The following is a 24764-nucleotide window of genomic DNA, read 5'->3' as shown; positions in this document are numbered from 1 at the left end:
AGATGTTTCCCGAAAGGATTGCAAAATATCTGATTTCTTGGTGCAATAACAGCACTAGAATTAATAATTGAAATGGAACTTCACTGGTGGCGCAGTGGTTAAAGAATCTGCTAGCCAGTGCAGGGGACATGGGTTTGAGCCCTGGTCCGGGAAGATCCGACATGCCGCGGAGCAACTGAGCCCGTGTGCCACAAATACTGAGCCTGTGCTCTAGCGCGCAGCAACGAAGACCCAACTCAGCCAAAAATAAATAAATGAATTTATTTATTAAAAAAAAAAAAACTTGAATTATTAGTTCCTCATAAGCTCACCAGCATGGGAAGGACTCTTCTAAACCCCTTCTGTGTTTGCAGACACATGGATGTGCCCACAGACACAGACCACACGAGTTCCCATGTTTCTATGCATAAAACATACTATACTGTACGTGTAACTTCGTAAATAGCACTTTTCTCTTAATAGTGACTTAACGAATGGGCGTCACTCTGTACAGAGCAGCTCCAATCACCATCATGATTATGTGCTTCTTTCTCCGCATGTGCACATTTCCCTGGGAAAATGCTAGATCATCAGGTATTTGGATAACTTAGACAAATTTCCTCCCAGAATTCCTGTATCAATTTTACCACCATCAGTGTGTAAGACAACCATCGTCCCACGTATTTGTCCGTGTGTACTTTGTACTGTCGACCTTTGAGTTTTAACTTTACTTCATCCGACAGGTAAGAAGTATACCCCATCCATCCATTTACCCGATGAGCAGAGATCCCAGTGCCAAGAAAATCAAACAGTGCTTACTTTTAATAGAGGAGGACCAGCCCTGGCTACAAATAACCCTAATCCTAACCTTCCAATTGGGATTTTATTTAAAATTTTCCTGATTACTAGGGATTTGATCATCTTTTGTGTGTTTCTTAGCCGTTTGTATTTCCTTTCTGTGGATTACCTGTCATATCCCTTATGCATTGTTCTCTCACCTTATCTTTTTATTATTGTTGATTTGGTAAAATGGACTCATTATTCTGGATACTAATCTTTTATTAGTTCTGTAAAACAGAAAATTTTCTCCAAGTCTATCCCTGCCTTTGTTTTGTGGTGTCTTTTATAACACAGAAGTCATGCTTGGACTTTGTAAATCTTAGCTGTATTTTTCTTTATAGATTTTATATGTTTCATCTTTAGTAGGAGGCCTTCCCTAATCCAAAATCTGAAACACATTATTCAGTACTTTCATCCGTTTCACACTTTAGGTTTTTATGTTTAGGTATATGTGTGTGAACGGTATAAAGTCAGAATCTATTTTATTTTTCCAAGCAAATATCCGGTATCTCTTACCTTAAGTATTCCATCCTGATTTGAAATGCCACCTTGATCATAGTAAAGTTTCATACATTCATGATTAAATTTTCATACATTAAATTTAAAATGTTCACATATTCATGGTTCAATTCCTGGATCCTGTTCTGTCCTGCTGACCTATTTGTCTATTTCTCTGCCAAGCCACCGTTTTTAATACTATAGCTTTAAAGTACATATTCATAATGAAAATGCCAAAATTTCCATTTTCTTTCTCAAAGTTGTTATGGCTATTCTTGCACATCTGCTCATTTTTGTGAAAGTTAAATTTAAAATGAGTTGTCAGGTGCCATGAAGAATCTTGGGACCCTGAGTGGAATTTCGTGTGTGAGCTGGGCGTGTTCTCGTCTGCGGAGCCTGACTGGCCTCGTGTGTGCGCCGGGGCCTCAGCTCCGACGGCTCTGGTGTCTCCCGGGGGTCCTGGGCGTTTCCGGGGGGTAGGGGCACTGTCTGTGCTGCTGGAGATCACAGCACTTTTGTCCAGACCAGTGAGAGGGGCTGTGAGGAAACACGGGGGGCCCTTGACCGAGGACCCTACACAAGATGACGGGGAAGGACGGGGCGGGGCAGCGGTTTCCGCAGGGATCGGGCTGAAGGGGGTGTCGGCTTTGTTGCTCTCGGGCGAGGTCAGCAGGCCTGCCTCACATCTGGTTCCTGCCCGCAGGTGCAGGCCACGGTCGTGGGGCTCCTGGCCGCCGTGGCAGCCCTGCTCCTGGGCGCGGCGTCGGGGCGGGAGCTGGACGCGGTGGAGGCGGAGGTGCTGTGCGCCAGCAGCGTCATCACCGCCTTCCTGGCGGCCTGCGCCCTGGGTGAGCAGCCCTCGGGGTCCTGCGCGGGTCGGGGTGCCGCTGGGTCTTCACACCCACCTTGACCTGGAGGGCAGCAAGGGGGTCCCTGCCCTCTGCTGGGGCGGAGACAAGTCTCTCTGTGACTGGCTGGCGGGAGGGCCCGGGCGGGGTCTGGGGCAAGGCAGGTCCTGTGCCCCCTCCCCCGCCTGAGGCCACCACGCTTCACGCTCCTTTTGGAGTGCTTGCGAGTATCTGAAGCTCTCTTGTCCCGCACTTTATGTCTCAGCTCCCTGCACGACGGCAGCTCCTCCGAGAGGGGCCTGCGTGTCCTCTTCTACCATCTGCTGTCCCCACCCCGCTCCTGCCACGCCGCCTCAGCCCCGGGGAGCTCACGCGCGTCAGCGGGGAGCCCAGTGGGTGCGCACATGTTCACCACTCAGCACTCCCCGAGCCTCCTGTGTGCCAGCTTCGGTCCCGGAGCCCGGGACACGCTGGGGGCCGACGCTGCGGGGCTCATCCTAGTTCAGGGTGACCCCTCGGTGCGCGAGCACACGGGTGACTCCAGTCTCGCGGCCTCCCGACTCGCTCGCAGTCACGCTGTTTGCTTCACACGCTTGTTCCCTTGTGTACTGTCCGCTCCTCCGCCAAGCAAGTAGTATGAGTGCAGAGCCCGTGGTTCTTTCCACACTTAACCAAGGCACCAGCCAGCTCCCAGGTTTTCTGAATGGACAGTGGTCAGACTGGTTCTCTCTGGACCGGGTGTCTGTGTGTATAGTGCAAAGCGCACGCAAGTCCAGGAAGGAAGAGGGGTAGCCTTGTAAAGTCGACTGTTCACTCGCCCGACCCCCAGCAGGATGCAGCTGGTTATTCGGTGGCTGTGGTTCCTACCAGGCGGCTGCATCCCCGTGCAGGAGCCCAGGTCGGGGCAGGGCCAGAGCGCGGAAGCCCAGGAGCCAATTCACAGACCTGCTGCATGCCTGCACGTCTGGGCCAAGGAAGGGCTGAACCTTCTGAGAGAACAGAGCCTAGGAGACACCAAGTCTCCAGAAGGCGGTGCCGTTCCCATGGGCCATCCAGCTCCTGTTTTATAGATGAGAAGACTGAGGCCTCAGATGGGGTGCACCTCAGTGGCAAGGACATAGCTGGGATTGTCCCAAGGTGAGGGGGACTCAGGAAGCGTGGCTGGTGGGTCACAGCATGACCTTGGCCTGTCTGAGCCATGAAGCCGGGCAGTGGTGCTGGTGGTTTGTAGTAAGTGATCTCAAACCGGTGGTGTCCTCTACGCATCCGTGTGGGATTGTCACCAGACCACCAGCTCAGCCAGGCAGTGTCAATTCACTTACAAATGACGTTGCAAAAGAATAAAGTTGCTGGGACCTGGTCACAAAACAGCACAGACTGTGGCCAGCAGCTTTCGACGGCACCGTGATAACTCTGATTACTTTTAGAGTTACAGAACGCCGGGTCCAGTGTTAAAACAGCAGTGGCCAAGATGCGAAGTGTCTTCTTAAAGGCCACACAAGATGCTGCTGGATTTTGTCCCAGGCAGTGTGGCATGGGGGGTGGAAGCATGTCACAGTGGCCTCAGAACCGAGTCAGAACAGAAACAGGTCCTGGGAGGTGTCGCGGCCACAAGGAAGGGCCTCTCAGGTCCAGCAGGGACGTCACCCTGCACTCGTGGCCACGTGCTGGGCCCTGGCAGCCCCTCAGGCCCCCCAGTGCCGTGCTGCCTTCTGTCTGCCCCCCCTTCCCTCCCTCCCTCCCTCCAGGGACCACCTGCACTGCCGCCCCACACTGCCCCAGACCCCGCCCTGCCGTCTTCCCCGCAGGCTTTGCCCCTTGGAAACCACTCACGGGGCCAGTTGCTCCTGCCCCCCCCCCCGGGGCCCCTGCTGCTCAGAGCAGTTTGGGGTCCACCTTCCTGCAGGAGGGCTGTGAGCATCACACCTGTAGTTCCCAAGGTGGGGAGCGTCTCCCCGACGGCTCAGGGGGTCATCAGAGTGCTTGGGCCGCTCCACAGCGTCAAGCCCGCGAGACCCAGGGCAGAGTCCAAGCCTCGCGGCCCCAGTGCAGGGAGGGACCCCGAGAGCGGGCGGCTCCGTGGGTGCAGCGAGCTCCTGGCCAGCCCCGCCACCCGCTCACTGGCCGCCTGTCCCCTCCCCCTGCAGGGATGCTGATGGTCTGCATAGTGATCGGCGCCCGAAAGCTCGGGGTCAACCCGGACAACATTGCGACGCCCATCGCGGCCAGCCTGGGAGACCTCACCACCTTGTCCCTCCTGGCGTTCGTCAGCAGCTTCTTCCACAAACACAGAGGTAGGGCCCGAGGCTGAGGTCTGTCCTTTCATAGGCGAGGCTTGGGGTCACTGGGCAGATGGGGGTCGCCCCCAGGTGCCGCCGGCTTTTCCAGTGCACCATGGGGACAGGTCTCTCCGGGCAGCAGATGTACAGGTTGTCAGTGTCTACCTCTGACAGAGGCTGGTCTGGGCGCTTCAGCACCTCCTCGCGGGGGGCACAGTTCACGCCGGACACACAACAGCTGCCCGAGAGGTGACTCCAGGCAGGAGTGTCACAGCCAAGGAGGCAGAAGCCAGGCTCCTCAGAAGGTGGCCTGTGACCTGGTCAGCCGCCGAGGGGGCGTTTGCACACGTTCTGGGAACAAGACCTTGTGGCCACCCCCCCACCCCGACATCACCCAAGTCCGCCTGGGGACACAGCTTGGCTCGCACCCTGGACGCTGTGGACACACGGCAGCCCCTTGCCGGAGGCTCCCTCACTGCGTCTGCACAGCTGAGCACCCGCTCCGAGTGTCCCGTCTGTGGCCTCCCACCTGGTATGGCCCCCCCCCAGGATGGCTGCACGCCTGTCCGGATCTAGCAGATGTCAGTTCCGAGTGCGGTCACGGCTTCCATGGGTGGAGCGGACAGCAACGAAGGTGAAACGGGGGGCGTGGTGGGCACGTGTACCCAGGGGTTTAAGGAATCGCCGGTTTTTACATATGGGCAACAGAAGTGGCCCAGGACACGCTCCCAGTGAGGGTGGCGTGGCTCCGCGAGCCCCAGCCATCCAGGAAAGGCCTGCAGCAACAGGAAGGATGGTTTGGGAGATGCTGAAAGTTCACGAAGTGGAGGTGAAGATCTAACAATAAGACGCCCTAATTTTATTCTTCAAACACACTGAATTTCAAAGATTTGTGCATGGACTAGTTATGGAGTCTGATTTGCAAAATAACTTTTGAGTTACCGGCCTCCCCGGGCCCTCATCCCGTCTGGACCCAGCCCCATGCCTCCACACACACCCTGGACGTCAAGTCCCGTTGGGTCACCTGTCCCTGCAGTGAGAGACTGAGTTATCTTGCGGGTCCCGGCTGGGCAGCAGTCAGGTGGGTCCTCGCTGACGAGGGTGGGCCTGCAGCCGCTGCGCCTGTGCTATCAGCAGGGAGACGGCCACCGCGGCTGGGAGGCTGCGGCCCTGAGTGGCGACACTCCCAGCTGCCGCATCCAGGCCAGCGGACACCTGCCAAGGCCCTGGGCCTACCTCCTGCCCGGGACGCTCAGGGCACAAAGATGGCCACAGCTGTTTCCTGCGGAGAAGGGCAGGGGCCCCAGGCCAGGCCTGCGTGCTGGGTGGGGGCCTCTGCTCTGGGCACGGCCGGGGTTGGTGGGCGCTTCTCCACAAGGCCGGTGAGTCATCATGTGTGCGGGTGAGAGGCGGGTGGGTGAGGGGCCACACGTGCCCTGTGCGTTGGGCTCTGGCAGGGGCCCAGGTTCCCGAGGCTGATCCAGGCCGAGGTCCGTCCTCGTGGCTCCTGCCACCTGGAGCGGTGACACAGGGACACAGGCCCCTGTGAGAATGTGGGTACCGAGGGGTCCCCCCGGGGTGACCTCAGCAGGAGCAGAGCCGGCATTGCTGCCCACAGGCGTGTCCTGCTCGGCTACCTCCTCCCAGGCTGTCCGAGCGGGTCGGTGAGAGCAGGAGAGTTGGGTACACAAAGTGCCGAGTGCGGCACTGGCCACGGTCACGATCCCGTAAACGGATCCGTGAATAACGAGGCCGGGCTGAGAGCAGGCCGAGGAGGGCACGTGTCGGGAGAGCCTCAAAGGCGTCAGTAAAGAGAAGGCAGGTGCAGCGGGGATCGAGGTGGACAGGAGCCCCTCAGCCGCGTGATGGAGGTGCAAGGGACGCTCCATCCAGACTGGTGGGGATGGGAGCCGCTCCTCGGGCCTCTGGGGCCCTGAGTCCCCACACGCCTGTCACCTCCGCCACCCAGGCCACAGCCTGGGCCCCACCCTGAGCTCCAGCCCCACGGCACACGCGCCCCTCTCTCTTCCCCCAGACAGTCGGTATCTGACGCCGCTGGTCTGCGTTGGCTTCACGGCCCTGACCCCCATGTGCATCCTCGTCGCCAAGCAGAACCCGCCCGTCGTGAAGATCCTGAAGTTCGGGTGGTTCCCCATCGTCCTGGCGATGCTGGTCAGCAGGTGCGCGGCTGGCGACGCCTCGGGATCCGGGTGGGGTGAGCCATGGCCTCGGGCACCTTCATCACGCTCTTCGCTCCTCATCTCCCCCGAGAACCCTGGGCCTGGTGTATTCTGAGAGGCAGCCCTGTTCACAGGAGGCGAGCACCGGCCACGGCCCCGCTCCCCTGCTGCCACTGCTGAGCTGGCCTCACGGCCACAGCTCTGGGAAGGCCATTCCCACAGCCCAGCCCCTGGTGAGACCTACAGGGCTGAGGGATCAGTGCTCCGGGGCCCTGGGCCCTCCAGCCCCGTCCTTGGGGGCCCTTTCTCCTTGTGGACCCTGACGGGGGCCACCCCAGTCCTTTCCGATGTGCTCTCCTGACTCGGGGAGCGGAGGCTGTGGCTGAGGTGTCTTTGCTTCCAGAAGCTCCTGGACTCCAGGTCTTCGCTAAACCCCAGGGCTGGTGGGCCAGGTGCTGAGCAGCTTCGGGGAGAGGGGGTGGGAGACGTCACATGGGCCCCACTTCCTGCTGAGAGCACCTCAGGGCTGTCACGTGGCAGGGCCCAGCCAGCTAAGTGGCCTCGGAAAGGGTCTGGTGTTTTCAGTGGCTGACATCTTCCATGGGCCTTCTGGAACAGCTGAGACTCAGAACAGAGGTGGGAGCCACGTGCGTCATCAGAGGACACGGGAGACCAGCTCGGCCACCACGGATGTTTTGGGAGGGTGACGGGCTGACAGGGCGGCCTGCGTGGTGAGGGTTGGCCAGTGTCCACTCTAATCGTTTGCCATCTCCCCCCGCAGTTTCGGGGGGCTCATCTTGAACAAGACCATCTCCAAGCAGCAGTTCCGAGGCATGGCCATATTTGCCCCCATCATTTGTGGTAGGTACTGGGTCCTGTCACCTGGCTTCTGGGTGGTGGGGCCAGAAGAGCAGCGATCTCGGAGGTCCAGGCCCGGCCCCAGGAGGCTGCTGTAGCCCCTGGGGAGAAAGCGCTGCCCCCGGCTACTACAGGTCACACCGGCCCTCATGGGCACCCAGGACCAGAGCTGATCCCAGAGCCTTGAGGGCTTTAACCCGGGATCTGCTGGCACCTGAGGCCAAGTGTGGCTTCAGAACCAGGGTGTTGGCCTCTTGTGGCTTTCCTTTTATTTTAACTTAGACTCACTGATGACACTTAAAACTGAGGCATTTACACAGAGAAACCAGGATTCCTGTCTTCTCCTTAAAACGCAAGGCAGTGACAACACTGGTTTACGGTGGGGTGGGCAGGAATCAGCTTGCCTCAATCTCCTCCATCCCCTGGGTCTCCTCCGGACCCTCCACTGGTTCACCTTCCAGGCTTAACTCTGTGGGCATTTAGCCCAAGTTCGGCTTGTGTCCAGTTTCTGGTAAGGCTAAGGCTCTAAGTGGGGCCGGCTGGTCGGAGAGGAACGAGTGTGGCAACCCACTGCCCAGGCCGTCTGCGCAGTGTCCTGTGCGTGCCAGGCCTGCACCCAGCCGAGTCCACAGGGCCTCTCCCAGCGCCAGGCCGGCCACTGCAAGGAGGACAGCAGCAGCTGGCCCAGGGGCCACAGGCCTACAGAGTCCCCTGGGGTCCTCTGCTCGGTGTCTGTAGGGGCCGAGTGAGCACCGCGAATGACTTCCGCAGGGAGGCGAGGTGGGCGGTGGGGAGCACTGCAGGGCGGGCTCCTGGGCGACCCGCGTGGTGCCTGGCCGGTTGCGGGCTGGTGGGAACGGAGCCCCAGGGAGACAGGAATCTGGATTAAGGGCCTAATGTGTAAAGGCCGCCAATTAACTTATTTTTTTCCTTTTTTTTAAAAAATCATTGTGGGCCAAGCAAAATAGATCTGCAGCCATCCTCTGCCCATGGCCGTTGTTTGCATCCTCTGGAGCAGCCGGGGCGCGTGTGGCCCACTTAGGGGTCGTCCTCCATGGGGATGAGGCAGTGGGCAACCCAACCGCCCTCTAAAGGGGACAGTCGCCAGGGGCAGGCCCCGCTCTCTGCCTGCAGGGGCTCCGAGGGGCCTTTGTCACTGGGGCCTGTGGCCCCAGCAGAGCTGGCCACGATCAGCTCCCCAGGATGTCAAGAGCTCCCCCTCAATGAGCCCCAGCTCGGCGGCCACACGACCCTCCCTCCCCTCACTCTCGGCCCTCTTTCCTCTCCTTCCCGCCTTGAGGTGAAAAGTTCCTTTCGTTTTCTCAGACATTCCAGTGTTCGGTCTGTTTCCTTCCTTGAGTGGCTTCCCGAGACCTCCCCGCCCACTTCCCTCCCTCCCTCCCCCATCACACCTCCTTCTCCTTAAGAGCTGCCAGCTGTCAAGGTGATGCAGCTACTACCTCAATACCTCATTCACAAGGCCCAGGCCACCCTTGTTTGCTGCCAGACACAAGATCTGTGGGCAAGTGGGAGGGAAAGAAAAGAAATCAAGGGCTGAACCAGTCAAGGAAGGCTTCCTGGAAAAGCTGGACTTAAAATAAGGGATAGAACTCAGAGACTGGCATAAAGAAGGAGAAACCAGATTCTCTCTCTTTGCAGGTGTCGGTGGCAACCTGGTGGCCATTCAGACCAGCCGGATCTCCACGTACCTACACCTGTGGAGCACGCCTGGGGTCCTGCCCCTCTGGATGAAAAAATGCTGGCCTAACCCCCGCTCCACATTCTGCAGCTCAGGTGGGTCTGGGGTCTTCCAGCGGCCACGTGGCTGTTTCTTTAAGAATCTGGTGTCTGTGGCAGTAGAGTCCTCAGACCAGCCCCGACGCGCCAGCGTGGCCTTCACCGGTCCAGTCGCTCAGCCAGAGGCACACTGACCATCTCCAGGTTACAGTGTGAGATGGAGGAGCCGATCCTACCCCTGGGGACAGGCACGCTCCAGAAGAGCAGATGCACACGGATTCCAAGTCGTGCTGTGCTCCGAAGGGCCACGCAAAGGCTGACGGGAGGCATCGCCCTCTGAGGACGAGCGGGGGCGGGGGGCTGGGGAGAGGCCCTGAGGGGCAGGCGCTGGTCCTGCAGGGCCCGAAGCTTGAGGAAGGACCACGGAGTCTGTTCTGAGAACCGGGGACCCAACGCGGTATTGTGTCTTCTGTTACTTTTCAAATCCTATTCCTCTGCACCTGCCTGGCTGGGAGGGAGGGGGCCTGGCTATCCCCCCAACCTCCAGCCTCACCTCCTGGGCCAGGACGTGGGGGCTCGTGCCGAGTTGTCTTCTGTGGCTGCTGACCCTTCGGGTTCTGACTCCCCAGCATCTGGTCTGGGATGCAAGGCAGCAGCTCAGGGACCTCACCTCGTGCTGCTCCCTGGGCTGCGGAGCCCTGGCCAGCCCGCCTCTTCCCTCCACCTTCCAGAATCTTCTGTTCGTTTCATATGACGTCCAGGGCTGCTGGATGAGTGGTGAGAGGTACAAGAAGTGTGTCTGCCTCACCTTGTCTAAAGGGGGGAGTCCCCGTATATTTTCTGACTTATCTGTATATAGAAAGGCTCTTTACCCTGTACTGCATGTATTTCAGCGTGCACCTGTCTTAGAATCACAGACTGGGAGCTTATAAACAACACACATTTCTCACAGCTCTGGAGGCTGGACATCCAAGGTCAGGGCACCAGCACATTGGGTGCCTGGTGAGGCCAGCCTCCTGGTCCACAGACAGGAAAGAAGGGGCCGAGGGAGCTCTTCGGGGGCCCTTCACTCATGGGGGCTTCACCCTAGTGATGTGACCACCTCCTAACACCATCATTGCGGGTCAGGTCACAACTTATGGATTTGGGGGGAAAACAAACATTCACTCTGCAGCACATACTTTACTGAATTCTCGCTGTTTAGTTTTTCCGTAGATTTTCTTGAGTTTTAATGCCAGCTGCCAATAGTAATTATTTTGCTTTTGCCTTTGTAAGTTTTTAAAAAAAAATCATCTTTTAAAAATTCGCCCTCGTCTAAATTTTCACCATGAACAGATTCTGGTGCTTTAGTGCGTCCTCACTTTGTCTCTGCAAGTTATTTTACGGTAGACTCTGTAGTTACGTCCTCCTTTTCTTTCTTTAGCTGATGAAACGCTTTATGGTTAACTCAGAAGGAAACGGAGATGGACTTCTCACTGCAGTTCCTCATTTCTGCCTGAGAAGCTGTCGCGTCCCCACGGGTGGTTTCACGGCGGTTGTAAACTGTGAAACCCCATTTCGCGCAGCGTCTTAAACCCATGAGCTCGGACGCTGAGGAGAGTGTGCTGACGGGCGTCCCCGGACCCCGCGCGAGGGAGGGGCTGCCCACGCCGGAGCCTTCGGCCCCCCCGAAGCCCCGCACGTCCTCCTTCCTCCCCCCGGGGCCTCGGCGTCCCACTCCCCACCACGTCAGCCCAGTCAGCCTTCCGCCTAGTACCCGTCAGGTTTGAAATGACTTTTGTTTCTGCTACTTGATGCTGGTTTTTCTCTCTTCCCTACGACGTCAGCTCCTGAGGGAATGACAGGCCTCGTCCCCGTCGCTAGACACGCTGCACACGCAGCTGCTCCGTGAGCACAGGCAGCAGGAAGAGGGGCCGTGGGCGCCTCACTGCCAGCAGCTCATGCTGCCTCCCCTGCTCTGTTTCTTCCAGAAATCAACTCCACGTCGGCCCGCGTCCTGCTCTTCCTGGTGGTTCCAGGCCACCTCATCTTCTTCTCCATCATCTACCTGGTGGAAGGCCAGTCAGTCCCAAACGACAAAACCTTCGTGGGGCTCTACCTGCTGGCGGGCCTGGTCCAGGTAACGATGGCCCCGGGGTCCCATCCTGGGAGGGGTCCCATCCTGGGAGAGGTCCCTGGACACGCAGGACACAGTCCCCACCTTCCGAAAGTCCATCCAAGCCCAAGGGCGTGATCCAGATGCACTGCTACAGGCACGTGTGGACTTCAGTCAGGCCGTCTTTTGAGACTCTAGCTGGGAGGGCTGGGGCCTCTGCAGGGTAATGGTGGGCTCCGGTGGGCACTCCCATGAGGGCGGCGTCAGCGTGTCCGTGACCCTGAAGGACAGGCTGGGGAGCCTGGGAAACTGTCCAGAGCAGCGGCAGGGAAGTGGCTGTGGGGCCTGGGACCTGACCAGGGCTTGAGGTGCCTCCACGAAGGGCCAGCTGTCCGGAGCTGCCCCGGGCGGGCCTCTGGGAAGTCCGAGCTGCACTTCCAGCCAGACCCCTGTCCGAGTCTCCGAGGCGGTGGGTGGAGCTGGGCGGTGCGCGGCCTCCGAGCTGTGCGTCACACCCGAGAGGAGCCCAGGGAGGGCTTGGGGTGGATGTGTCCACCGTGGTGTCCACTCTCGAGATCTGCTGGTTTCTTGGTCACACGGGGCTTTCTCCTTGGCCATCACCTTGTGTCTCCTTGCCTCGTGACAGGTGACGATCCTGCTGTACCTGGCAGAAGTGACGGTTCGGCTGACATGGAACCAGGCCCTGGACCCGGATGACCACTGCATCCCCTACCTTACGGGGCTGGGGGACCTCCTCGGGACCGGCCTCCTGGCACTCTGCTTCCTCACCCACTGGCTACTGAGGAGTGAAACGGGGCTGGATGGCACCTCAGAACCAGCATCTGGACCTTCGTAAGGAGCCCAGACGTCCCTACTGCTCAGGAGAACCTTCCTTCGTGCCCATGGGAACAGGGTGTGGTTTCTCCCCAGCCGGACCCCCAGGGTGGCCGACCCTGGCCTCTGCCAGTCGGCCGAGGATGCACACACCCTCTGGAGCTGCTGCTGCCTGAGCCCGGGATGGAGCCTGAGGTCAGGAGCGCTTGCCGGCGAGCGTCCATGCCTGTGTGGAGGGCAGGGCGCTGCGGCCTGAAGACGCTGAACCAAGAGGCGCCTGTGCACTTTGCGGGGGGCACACGCAGCCCGGATGCAGCGCAGCAGGAAGGACACCCCCTGTCCCCGAGCTGGGGACGCCCAGCCCTTCCCTCTTCTGCTCCCAGCATTCCTGTCACTGCTTGGCTTTTTCTCTTTCATTAGAACAAATCTCTGCTTAGATTTTAACGATCAGAGGAGTGTAAAAATAAAACTGGAACCCCAGTTCCACCCCAAGGTGAGTGTGGGATCAGCCCCAATACAAAGAAAGACGGGAAGGGGAATCAGCAAGCTGGACCAGTGGGTTATTGCTACGGATCCAAGGAAAAATGTCAACTTTCCATGCGCGGCTGTACAAAAACTTTTAATTCACTCGCATGAGGAGTTGGGCCCAACGCCAGCAGGGACCTCAGTGCCCAGGAAACGGAAGTCCTGAGCACCTCAGGGGGACACCCACTGGGGGTGTGCGGGACAGAGGTCCAGCCGCACGGCCCGGACTCTCCTCCCGCAGGACAGGAGGCCGCCGGGCCTGGCTCCTCGTGGAGGGGCCTCTGGACGACCCGGGGCTTCGGGGAGCACCATCTAGAGATGGAGACACCCCCTCCCCCAATGCAGGACATAGAGGAGTCACTGTAGAAAGCAAAAGTCCTTCCCAAAAGCCCAAAAACTCAAAAGAGACAACAGAATGGGCAGAGTTGGGATGATTCCAAGCCTGAGAATCAAAACAGCATCTGAACAAAAACAAACACTTCCAAAGGCACAAGGCAAAAAACCATTTCTGAGAGCCCGTGTCTGGTCCACTGATGAACCAATAAATATGTGCAAGTTCACTGACTTGTCTCCTTCTTCAGGACAGACCTCACTCCGTGAAAACACACGGGGACACGTGCACCCCTGCACCCTCAACAAGCCACACGCCACGCACGTACCTCAGTGCTCAGAACGTGGCTGTAAAAACCGCTGTCCAATTGCCTATTAGATGTTACTACCCAAATACAGAACTCAGAAAAAATCATCAAAGGGTTAACTCTATATTTGGTCTGTGCAGGGGCTGCAACAGGGCCTGGGGGCCTCGTCACCCGTCACGTTCCCCTGACACCAGGCCGCCTGGGCCGCTAGACCCGGTGCCACCCCAGCCCAACGGCGACCCCCGCCAAGGGCGGGGACAGCCTGTTCGCGCTCAGCCAGACGCTGCGCCCAGTGCGGAAGCCCCATCAGGGGCCACCGCGGAGGCTCCGTCCTCTTCCCTGGGCGGCCGTTTTTAAACGCAGCAAGCTCAGGCGGATGCAGGCCGCGTGCACAGCCGAGCGGGAAAAGGCACGCTCTGCCCTGAGAGGATGGTACGGCCCCAAACGGGCCCCTGATAAAACGTAAGAAAAACACTTGCGAAAATGTACCCAAAGTCTCTGAAGAACGAGGCCAGCCTTCCAAGCGGCGCCCTCGGCCCAGGCAGAGCTGGTTTCACTGCAGGGCCCACAGGCCGACCGTGCTGCCCGAGCTCCACATGTCCTCGGGCCCAGCGGCCCCTCCGGCTGCAGGGAGCACCTCCTGCGAAAGCAAGCACAGCGGTGAGCTCGGCCACCGCAGCACAGCGCAGGCCCACACGCGCCCCTGGCCTCCCTTCGTGGAAAACACTCGTTTTCCCCCTATTTTAAGCATATATTCCTTGAAGGAAAACATTTTAGTATCAACAAAACTAAGCAAAGGTGAACTCAGTCCTCTGCTCTCGGTCTCCTCAGAGATGGGACTGTCCTCCCTGACCTTTGACCCTCCCCACGCGCTCCGGGAGCGCCCCCCACTCCCAGTCACGGTCACGAGCTGCCGTCCGCGGCATCAGCGCAGACGGGCTCCAGCCACGTGGCCACGCCAACACCACCCGGCCCGCCACCTGCAGGGAACGGCTGTCAGCACTAGGTTCCAGGCCACGGCGGCCCCCCTGCTCACTTGTACACGACCCTGAGATGAGGAACGCCCGACGGCTGGAGGGCACGGCCATGAGGCCTTCCGGACGCTGTGACCGCACGCACTCCAGTTCACCCTCCCCCCCCTCCCCCCCGCTCCGTTCAGCATTCACTTCTAACGTGGAGAAGGTTGAACAGCCCAATTTGAATTTAAGAAAACCAAAATTACTGTTTGTTTCTTACATACACATTTGAAATTGGATAAACTAGACACTTCATTATTTTATACCCAAATCTCAATTATCCACTGCCACCCATACTCAGCTTAGCCTATCTCCCCACGGGCTAAAATCTGGCCAGCCCAACTTCCACAATTCTAAACGTACGACCCTTGAAGACCGTATTAAATTCCACCCCATCTACTGTGACGAGTGAATCCCAGCTGTACGCTCCACCTTTCATGTCTCGATCCCTTAGCCACCTCTTCCACAAAGTGGAAAAACACCCTGGCAACCCACCACCCAGCGAGTCCCACGCAAGGCCACCTCAGGGAGAAGCCTCAGGAAGCCGGAAGCTTCGTGAGTCTCAACAAACCCAAAGAGCAAAGAGGCATCCAGACCTGGAGGACGTAGACGGGCAGATCGACAGCAAGCAGGGGTTGGGAGACGGGAGGCTGCGGGCCGGGCGCCAACGGGAAGACCACGTCCCCTGAGGGATCATCCTGGGAAGGCAACCGCACATGGCTCAGTCACCTTGGCCCGAGGAGTCCCGCTACCTTGAGACGCAGCAGAACCAGCCCACCCGCCTTCCAGGGGCGGCCTGAGGCCCAGCGGTGACCGGAGCCCTCCCCCGAGCCCAGCTCGAGGCCCAGCTGCACGGCCCCGCGGCCCGAGAGCCGAGCACACAGAGGTGCTCAGAGAGGCTGGGTCAGAGCTACACACCCTCAGCGTTTAAACCTCTTCTCTCCCAAAACCCTTCCAAATCATCTTTCAGTCCCTGCAAAGCGAGGCTGAGGGTGACCGTGTCCCCAGAGCCACGGAGGTGGGAGCAGCTGCAGGTCCCCGCTGGCCCGGGCACAGCCCAAGAGGTGGCCGGCCCTGCCCTGAGGGGCTCAGTAAAATAAGAGAGAAACAAGCCCAGCACCATTTCCACAAAGGCCACCTCCTCCGGGTGCATCCCGGCACAGGATGAGCCCAGCTGCCTTCACCCAGCCCCGTGAGGAGAACAAGGAGCCAGACGCACTGCCCGTTGTCTGCGATGCGGCCACGGGACCTCGGGCAGGAGCGGGACGGAGTGCAGAGGGCAGGCTGCAGGGGAGCTGGACAGGGGGAATGCGAATCCTGCCCGAGGGGAAGCGTGGACACAGTGGAGGGACGGACAGGAGGGGTGCACGACGGGGCGGGACAGCTCACGGGCTCTTACCTGCAGCAGCTGGACCTGGACGCACGGCAGAGCCACGCCGGGCACTGCGAGGCTGCCCCACAGCCAGGCTCCCGGGCCGGCACGGACGTCACCTTCCCCCGTGCTCAGTGCGGGCCCCACGGCTCCTGAAACACACAAGGCCCCCAGACTCACTGCTGCTCAGCCAGAGGGAAGAGGCCGAGACCAGGCCTCTGCTTAGAAGCTGAGCAAGGCTCTCATGTCTTCCGCACAGATGGTTCAGGCCGCGCCGTCCTCGAGAGTGGACTCCTCCTCACCCTCCAAGCCTGGGGCATGCGGGGTCCCTGACACACGGAGCACGACCAAGCTCACGGAAAAAGAAGGGAGGGAAGCCGGCTGCATCCTCCCCCCCGCACCCCCCTGCCGGCACCTCAGCACCTGCTAAATGGCTCTTTTCTGCCCAGTTTCCTTCGCAAAAATCATCACTTTCTTGGTTTCTTAACAACATGCTTTTTAAAAAAATTAAGCACAAAGAAGAAAGAAAACATCCTAACACCCAGAAAGGGTTTTTCTGACACAGGAACCCTGGATTCAACCCTGGTTCCACCACCAACTCTCCCTGACCCTGGCCAGGTGAGCTGAGCTCTGGCCTGCGGCTCCCACTGCAGAGCGTGGGGAGGGCGGACCAGGCGGGCGAGCTCAGGGTGCAGGGCCGAGCCCAGCGCACAGCGAGCACCGGGGGTGGAGGCGCTGCCACTGCTGGGTGGACACAGGCAGGGGAACGGCCTCCCACAGACAGCCTTACGGTGAGCAGCACACAAGCTCACTCAATGAAAGCACTCAATTAAATGTTGTTGAATTTAACAACGCCAAAAGAACAAGTGAGGCTGAACGACTTGCTACTTCCAGAAAACATGTCCTCAGGAAAACGTCTAACTGACCTCAAGTTAAAGATGAAAACCACGAGAGGCTGGCCGGCTATTTAGGTTCTGTCTCCCTTCTGACCGGCACGGTTGGCTCTGCTGCCCGACGAGCCCGCCTGCGGGCCCCATCCCCGGGGTCTCGCTGCAGACTCCCCTCCACGTGTGTCCTCTGGGTCCAGCCCCAGTTCTCCGCCTGCCCCAGGAGCCTGGCCCCTGCTGCTCCCAGCAGGACTCACTCCCTCCCCTTCGACAGGGAGGAATTCAATGTCCCCCTGTCCTCCTGGGGCCTGTGCTGTTCCAGCCACCTCTGGAATTTTACCTGAATCATTGTTATGCTTTGAAGTCTTTTATCACCCTCAAACATTTCCCCGCAATACAAATCTGTACATAAATTGAAATTTTCCTTATTTTTAAAGTTTTCTTAAATATACTTTCTAGAAGTGAACATCCTTCATCTGAAAAAGTGAGTTACCATTGCAATTATCAGAAACGCTAACCCAGTCAAAATAAGACACATTAAACTTTGATAATTATAAAATATTAAAAGGAAAATTACACTGAACAATGTATCGAGAGGAGTGCACTGCCGGCCTGCTCCCAGGTGGCTCGTGTCTGCGTGAGCACTGAGACTGCTCAACATACGTTTCTGCCAATTAAAAAAATGTTTTCATAAAATGCTCACGTGCTTTAAATACAGTTTCATCCCAACTGTGCAGCTGAAGATTCAGCTCATTTATGTTGGACGAAGCCCATGTAGCACGGTCAGCCTTACTCTGCTGAAGGGTCTGACTTCATTTTTTAATCCAAATGAACATACCAAGACATGCTTCAAAGAATATCATGAAACCACTATGGAGTAAATTAAGGAAGGCACCAAATAATGCATCTTTTGAAGTCAGTTTTAAAAGTAGGCAAGATTTAAATGATGTATATCTAATATTCATTATGTAGTCATACAGCATAAAGATGAGATCAATCTGAGCCATTTCTCCTTATTTACGCTGCAATGATTCAGTGCCAGCTGTGTGGGTCTCGCTCTAAGTTATCTGTGAAACGAGAGCTATGATCAAAGCTTTGCTTTCATTCATGAATGTGGGCACGTATGCTACTCAACTAGGGGGAAATTAAGTAAAAATCACATGTACAAATCAGAAAAAAACCCCACTAATTTTTTCTACACATCACGATTCCGCATTTCCTTCATACTTAACGGAAGACAGGTCCACGCTGCTAAAAAGCGAGTAACTAGAATATCACTGTTAGTAAGACGAAGCGAAGTCAGTTTTAACTACTGCATCAGCACACACTTAACCTGAAGGAAATCACGCAAGTCCTCTTTTCAACGTGTACCTTCAATCCAGTGTCTGGGAATCTGGTGACCCCACAGACCCCACGGCTACATTTACAGGCATCAGTGCCACTGGCGTGAAGGGCTCTCTCTCGCCCGGGGCTCCCCCTCCGGCCCCGTCCAGGTAACGACCGGGCCCGGGACAGGAGGCCCGCAGCCGAAAGCGGCCCCCATGCGGGCGCCTGTGCCGCCTGGCCTTCCTGGACCCTCTCCTCCAGCAGCTCGTCTCGAGGCAGCAGCGGGGGCTGGAAAGCTGAGGGTATCCAAGGAAGTGCGCCTCCCACGGGCCCACCACACGCCCCAACTCCAAGCACCTCGACACGCGCCCCTGGGAGGCCTGCTGGAGGGTGGGCGGGCGAACTGGCCACGTCCACCTGTACAGGGCTCGTCCCCGGACCAACCCACGGGGCCTGGCCGAGGGGCTCGGGAAGACCCTGGCCTGTTCTGTACTCTCCCGAGTGGTGTGGTGAGGCTGGTGGAGACACAGCGGGCGTCTGTGGAGGGAAAGGGGCAGGAGGGCCTGCAGTGGCCCCCGACGCGACACTAGTAGAGAACACATGGAGGCTGGGGTCCCCCAGGCCCCTCACGCCCAAGACCCAGGCAGAGCACCGCCGTCGGCACCACGAGGAGGGGACCCTGACCCCCACGGAGCGGGCGTCGCCCAGACTCCCTGCTCGAGCCATCGCGGTGGCTGTTCTGTTACACGACCCCAAATGACAGACTGTGCCATCGGGTACTGTGTCATCGACACTCAAGACGGCCTCAAATTAACCCCACGCCTGAGCGTGACGGAGGAGTCCGTCTCTGCGGATGCCTGAAGGCACACGAACGCAAACCGAGGGTCGCCACACGGAGCCCACGACGACCACGCAGCCCCGAGTCCTCACCAGTAAAAGATGCCGCGGCGCTAAACATAACGTGACTCATTTAATTAACAAGCCGATCAAAAGAAAAATCAAACTTCCTCTTCCACGGTGGAAATCCACAAACTCTTACCAGGCAGGCAATCTTCACACTGAACTGAGTATTCTCCACATTTATCCGAAACGCTGATCTGTGCTGGGTGACTTTAAGGAAGGGAGAGGAGAGTAAATCCAGCCAGCAGATACACTTCCACTAAGCAGACCTCAAAAGACCATCCTCTTTGGGCCTCAAACGGCAGGGTGAGCTGGATTCCACACTGCACGCCGGACCCCTGGCCCATCCGTGAAGGACCCCCAGCTCCCCTTCCAGAGCCCAGCGAGACCAGGTGAGGCCGGCAGCACAGAGCCAGCTCAGACCTCATGCGCGCCCACCCCAGCTCCGCCGCGAGGCCCTCGCAAGCACACCCCTGCGCCGCAGAACCTGCCCTCCACGCCCAGTGGGCAGGGGGACCACGTGGTCACTCTCCACTGGGGTTCCTCGTCGGAGACACAGAGCACAGCAAGAAACTGCAGGGACCGCTCCCTCCATTCCTGCGAGGAAGGAGATCCGACAGGACACAGCGTGGACGCAGAGGCACTGGGGCTGAATTCTCAGTTTCTGACGTGTTCAGTCCTACACAGCTGTCGAGAAGATGCGCTACAAAAACAGATCATTCCCGAGGAGAGACGTTCACGTTATTAACAGGAAAGAGCAGAGTACTGTATCATTTCTTCCAGATAAGGATATACGTGCAGTTTATACACATGGAAAACGACTACCATCAAAACGAAGGACGTGGTCTCCCAGGGCGGTGGAGCACAGGCCAAGTGAGTAAGAAGCCACTTCCTTTCTCCCCGCCTAAGCCAGCGTCACCAGAGCCACTCACCGGACCCCACGCTCTGCTCCGCGCCCAGTGTCCCACGGGCCAGCCCGCCTCAGGCCCCCAGGGCCCTCCCACCACTTCTCTTTCCTGAAGACGCACCAAGAGACTCACCAAGTTCATCTTCCACAGGAACTGAAGCCTGACGGGGGGCTTTAAGTTCCTTTGGGATTTTCAAGGAACTGAATAAAAGACGTAAGTCAACACTAGAAGCAGAGCGTTTCAAGCCAGTATGGGGATGCCCTGAGCAGGCCTCATCCAGGCCTGGCGTCCTTGTCACCGGGGGTCCCGAGACACCTTGTTACTGTTAATGCCGTTATAAGTGAAATCTTTCATTACTTTTTTTCTGATTTTTCTAATGGAAAAGCTACGAATCTGATATGTGCAAGTTCATTGTGCAATCAGCTACCTATCCTTCCCCCTTATTTCTAATGATTAGAGTCAATTCCCTTGGGTTTATAACCATCATCGGAAAGCAATGACCGCTTCTCCCTACGTACCTACCCTCCCCCAAACTTCCGCAGATGTGCCTAACGCCCCTGTGCTGTTGCCCGGCTGCCTCTTCCCGACTGTGATGGGAAATGACGCTGCCAGTCTGACTTGCTTATTAAGGAAATCTTTCTGGTTCCTAAGGATGAAGGTTTATGATTTTTAAAAATCAGCCATAATGACTTTTATCAACTGCCTTGTTCGGCATCGGTAAGGACACAACAGTGCCCACCCCGACCCCAACCCAAGAGAGGCCGTCGTCCGGGCCGCGTGCTGGCTCCCCGGGAGCACCGCATCCGCCTCACTCGCGGCTGGTGAGACACGGCCTTCCCGCGTGCGACGTGGTGCCGCCAGGCCCCTGAAGGCTCCGCAGCCTGCACCGTGGGGTCCGTCCCCCTCAGGTTCCTACCCAGAAAATGGGGCGTCAGCAGCCACGCCTCAGGCTGCCGTGAGGACGTGGAGAGGGAACGGGGTCGGGGGAGCCCAGGACGCAGGGCACAGGACCAGCCCTCGTCTACGAGGAACTCTGTGGGACACCGGGCGGGACGGGGCACCCGTGCGCCGAGTACAGGCGTGCGTGTTTCCAGGGACGTACAGACGAGCCCACACCCACACGCGCTGATGAGGGAGCAGGGGCACCCTGCCCACACCAAGGGGCCGAGGGGCCCTCAGCGAGGTCTGCGGTCACAGAAGCAGCCGCAACATCACTGCCCCTCAAAGGTGCTTCTCGCTGGGGGTCGGTCGGGGCCCAGTGGCACGCAGGGACACCGTGGTGTGGCACCCAGAGGGGCTCCAAGCAGGCAACAGGGACGCGGGTGACGGTGCGCTAAGGCACAGCTCCTGGGCAGCACCTCAGGAGGGCAGTGCCGCCCCTAAGTCCAGGAGGGGGACAGCACACAGGGCCAGAACCACGGCAGGGCCGCCCCGCAGGAACGGGCCAAGGAACACAGCGCGAGCGAGGTCCTGGTCCCCTCCTCCTGCCCACCTCCCAGGACGGGAAGGCCAAGCCGGTCCCGCTGGGAAGGGCAAGGTGAGGACCCACCCAGAAAGGTGGACGGACCCCCAGAGCCGTCCACCGCGCAGGCCTGCGGGGCGCACGGCCAGCCAGGCCCAGGGCCGGTGGAGGGGGCGGTCTACGCGGACGGGAGTCCTCCGCCCAACCGCAAAGCCGGGGCCTGAAGCACACACGGTCCTGCCCGCTGCTCTCCTTAATCTGCTCCCGCGGCCGTACGGACGGTCTGTGAGCGCGAACCGTGTGCGCCCGGCGAGACCCACGGCCTTCCCCGCACGCTCTCCAGCCCCGCGCCCCCGCCCAGTCTGCGTCCTGCCTGGGTCGCAGGGTCCCCCGAGGCCCTCACGCACTCACGGGAACGGGCAGAGCTGCCCTCGCCGCTTCTCAGAGCATGTGCTCAGCAGCCCGGCCCCGCCTGCCCAGGGCACCCTCACCGGCACCACACTGACCTCGGTGGGGGGACCCCAAGAAGCCCCCTGCTCTCCTTGCCTGCTCCGTGTCCCTATGGTTTATTTTCACAAGAACAGGTGGAACGATCCTTTAGAAAATACCTCGTCCCTCTTCTAATCACGCTCTCACGGGAGCCCAGTTCTGACGGTGACCCAGAGGCCCCAAGCGGCCCGGCCTCCTGCTGGCTCCGAGCTCGTTCCCCAAACGCTCCCAGCCAGCTGCTCTGGACACAGGGCCTGTGCTGAGCGCACCCTCTGGACTCGGGCCTCGCCAGGACTGCCCGTCACCGCGTGTGTCCACGCGAGGCCTCTGCCCTACGCGAGCCTGCGAAGCGTAGAGGACCGGCTCGTGCTGCTCACGCGCCTCCTGACACACTGTGATCGCAGGAGCCCCTGCCCGCGGCATCCCACGCCAGTTCTGTCCCCTCCCCTTCAGGCCCGCCCACTTGGGAAATCTCCTCGTGACGGGCGCCTTCTCCACTGTCCTTCCTCCAAGCTGCGGCCACAAAGGGCACTGCTGCGGCCGAAACGGGGCACTTGGGCAACATCTCAGCCCCGTCACCTTCCGGGGGATCCTCCCGGGTTCTCTTCTCTGAGTCACTGTCTGTCCCCTCCCTGCAGGTCGTGCTCACTCCTCTCAGTTTATTTCAAGGGCCAGAAGCTCCGGGACAACACTGACACAAGGGGACGACGGCGCTGAGTCCGAGCAGGACGCCTCTGGCGACCCACCGTGAGGGTGGGGTTGGCTTCTGGCTACAGAACCTTCCTTCCATTCCTATTTCCATCAGGAACAGAAACCAATTTTTAGAATAAAGAGAGGATCTGTTGAGAAGACAGTACCGTTCCTCAGGGACCCTTCACTGTGAGACCTGAGTAGCAGACTTCCTACTGCGATCACCTCAGGCTGCCTAACCCGCTGGGGGACAGCAGACCAAACGCGCTGCCGAACCCCAAGTGTGCTTTCTGGGGAGCGGCGTTCTATTTTCAGAAGTCACCATCCTGGAGACGCCCAGGCCATGGGCGATTCCCGTTCCCGAGGCCCCTTGGCACCGCGCCTCCACCAGGAGCAGACCCACCCACAGCTCAGCCCCGGAAACACTCACTCCATCCACGGCGTCCAACTGCTGGTTTCTGAGTAATGATGATTTCTGTCTTCTTGGAAAATCACGCATCTTGTTGCAAGGACTCCAACTTATAATCACATAGTACAGAGGATTTCTGTTTACTTTCCACTGAATCTGTGGAATTCACTTACGCTTCCCCTTTATCCTTTGTAAAACTGCTCAGACAGATGTAGCAAATGGCAGCCCAGGAGCTGTACCCACTTAAGGCTGCTCTGTTTGGCCCACACAGATTTTTTAAAAATCTGAGTAGGTTTTCACACTTAAGCATCAAAATCAGGATTTCTGACTCATCTTAGTCTGTTCTGTTTCCATCTTGAAAGACTCAGCCCCTCCTCCTTGTTCAAGAGGAAGGCGCCCTGCTCGGCGCACCCGCCCCTCCCCCACAGAACCACCACCACCAATCTTCCAGGGCTGCAGGCACTGCACCCACCTCAGCCCAGCGCAGCCCCGCAGGAACGCCAGCCCCTCGGGAACCCCCAGCCCCACGGGAACCCCCAGCCCCGCGGGAACCCCCGGCCCCGCGGGAACCCCCGGCCCCGCGGGAACCTCAGCAGGTGCTCCTCTGCCCGTTTTACAGAGGAGAAGGCTGGGGCCCAAGAGGCTGCCTGCTCAAGTTCACGCCACCACACGGCCACCTGCTCTTCCTGGAAGTCTCTAACCAGCTCCTATTTCTTCTTTCACCCAAGAGTTTTTACTACGTTTTCTTTTGTTTTCCAAGTGATTATTACTGTGTTTTACCACATTATGGTCAAAAACGTGTACTACCAAGCTGTTTTTTCCTAGACTTTGCTATGGTTTTCCTGACGCCTAACTTGTTCAGTTTAATTTATATAAATATTCCACTGTCATGGAGTAGAATCTATTACAACAACTTTACTAATCCCACTGTAAACATATTTTACATCTTTATTTTTTCTGCTTGTTCTGCAAATAATTACATTAACAAATTCCAATACTGCTAGGTTTTTATCCAGTTCTCCTGGAGTTCCATCTGTGTTTACTTCATATTGTTTGATACTGTTAAGTTTTCACATAAATATTCATACAAACGGTCACAAGTCATGGTAAGACTGCTGATTATGTGTGAACAGCAACCAAACACAGGGAAAGCCTTCTCTGCCCAATTGTTTTTCTTTGAATTCTATGTTTCTGATATTAGTATTAACACCCCGCTTTGTAATTTTTCTTTTTTGTTTTGCTTTATCTTGTCTCAATTCTCACCTTCTAAATACTCCTGTCCACAACATGTCTCTCCTGGACATCGTGTGGCTGGGATTTTGCTTTCTGCCTCAGTCAGAACAGTGGGGGAGTCCCACTCATTTACGTTTTCACTGCCACACAGACGTGTGTGTTCTGCTGGCTATACCTCCTCCGGTGGGCACCATGCTTTCCCTCCCTCCCTGCCCTTAAAGGGCAGAAAGTGCACATCCGTTCACAGTTGTCAAGTTGGGTACATTTCTTTTTTAAAGCGTATTTTGCTAACTGTCAGCTTCAAGAATAAAAGTTTCTCTTTTACGTTGAGAAAATATTCTTGGTTTGAGGGGGGAACCTCAGCACTCAACAGCAACCCAATGGGAACAGTCTTGGATTTTGGACCCTATGTCCACTTTTCAAATCGTTCAGCCTACACATTCCATAAGAACGAACGGGCGCACTTCACTGAACCTCGGCGACACCGCGAGGCCACTGTGTTTACACGACTCCACCTGCATTCCTGCTCCTGCAGCTTCCCTGCTCTTGGACCTATTACACCACATCCTGACACCCAGGAAGCCCCCAAACCCAGGTTTCTCCCAAGTTTGGTGCCAAAAAGAATGTAGCAGCAACATGCGACCCGAAAGCACGTGAAGACAGTTTACAGTCTTACTGACTCACTTAAGTGAATGCGTTTCACTGAAAAGCCAACACCAGAACTAGGCGTGGTGAGAAATACAGAATGTGCGTGCCACACT

General features: G+C 57.7%; 2 protein-coding genes across 23 annotated transcripts in view; one reads left to right on the top strand and one right to left on the bottom strand.

Annotated features, from left to right (window-relative positions):
- SLC41A3 (solute carrier family 41 member 3) overlaps window positions 1-13233 on the top strand; it is a 67525-nt gene extending 54292 nt beyond the window's left edge. For 4 of the 7 annotated variants that reach the window (XM_082413994.1, XM_082413995.1, XM_082413996.1 and 1 more), the window contains 7 exons: window positions 2021-2165; window positions 4313-4459; window positions 6480-6624; window positions 7406-7485; window positions 9142-9276; window positions 11190-11338; window positions 11961-13233. In XM_082413994.1, the coding sequence (XP_082270120.1) occupies window positions 2021-2165; window positions 4313-4459; window positions 6480-6624; window positions 7406-7485; window positions 9142-9276; window positions 11190-11338; window positions 11961-12170 (1011 nt within the window). In that variant the 3' untranslated portion in view covers window positions 12171-13233. Of the gene's footprint in view, window positions 1-2020; window positions 2166-3235; window positions 3303-4312; window positions 4460-6479; window positions 6625-7405; window positions 7486-9141; window positions 9277-10642; window positions 10983-11189; window positions 11339-11960 lie in introns of those variants that run through there. The other 3 variants (XR_014251043.1, XR_014251042.1, XM_082413998.1) reach the window with 3 other exon arrangements.
- Window positions 1-24764, bottom strand: part of ZXDC (ZXD family zinc finger C) — a 70935-nt gene that overhangs the window by 29875 nt on the left and 16296 nt on the right. For 4 of the 16 annotated variants that reach the window (XM_082413940.1, XM_082413942.1, XM_082413952.1 and 1 more), the window contains exon 9: window positions 13801-13951. In XM_082413940.1, the coding sequence (XP_082270066.1) occupies window positions 13801-13951 (151 nt within the window). Of the gene's footprint in view, window positions 1-5711; window positions 5959-9282; window positions 9983-12746; window positions 13952-14923; window positions 15026-15726; window positions 15882-24764 lie in introns of those variants that run through there. The other 12 variants (XM_082413946.1, XM_082413948.1, XM_082413937.1 and 9 more) reach the window with 8 other exon arrangements.

This window comes from Balaenoptera physalus, assembly GCF_965194825.1.
Source record: "Balaenoptera physalus genome assembly, chromosome: 11".
NCBI lineage: Eukaryota > Metazoa > Chordata > Mammalia > Artiodactyla > Balaenopteridae > Balaenoptera > Balaenoptera physalus.
The sequence above is the reverse complement of the archived record's forward strand: the minus strand, read 5'-3'. Positions and strand labels throughout refer to the sequence as shown.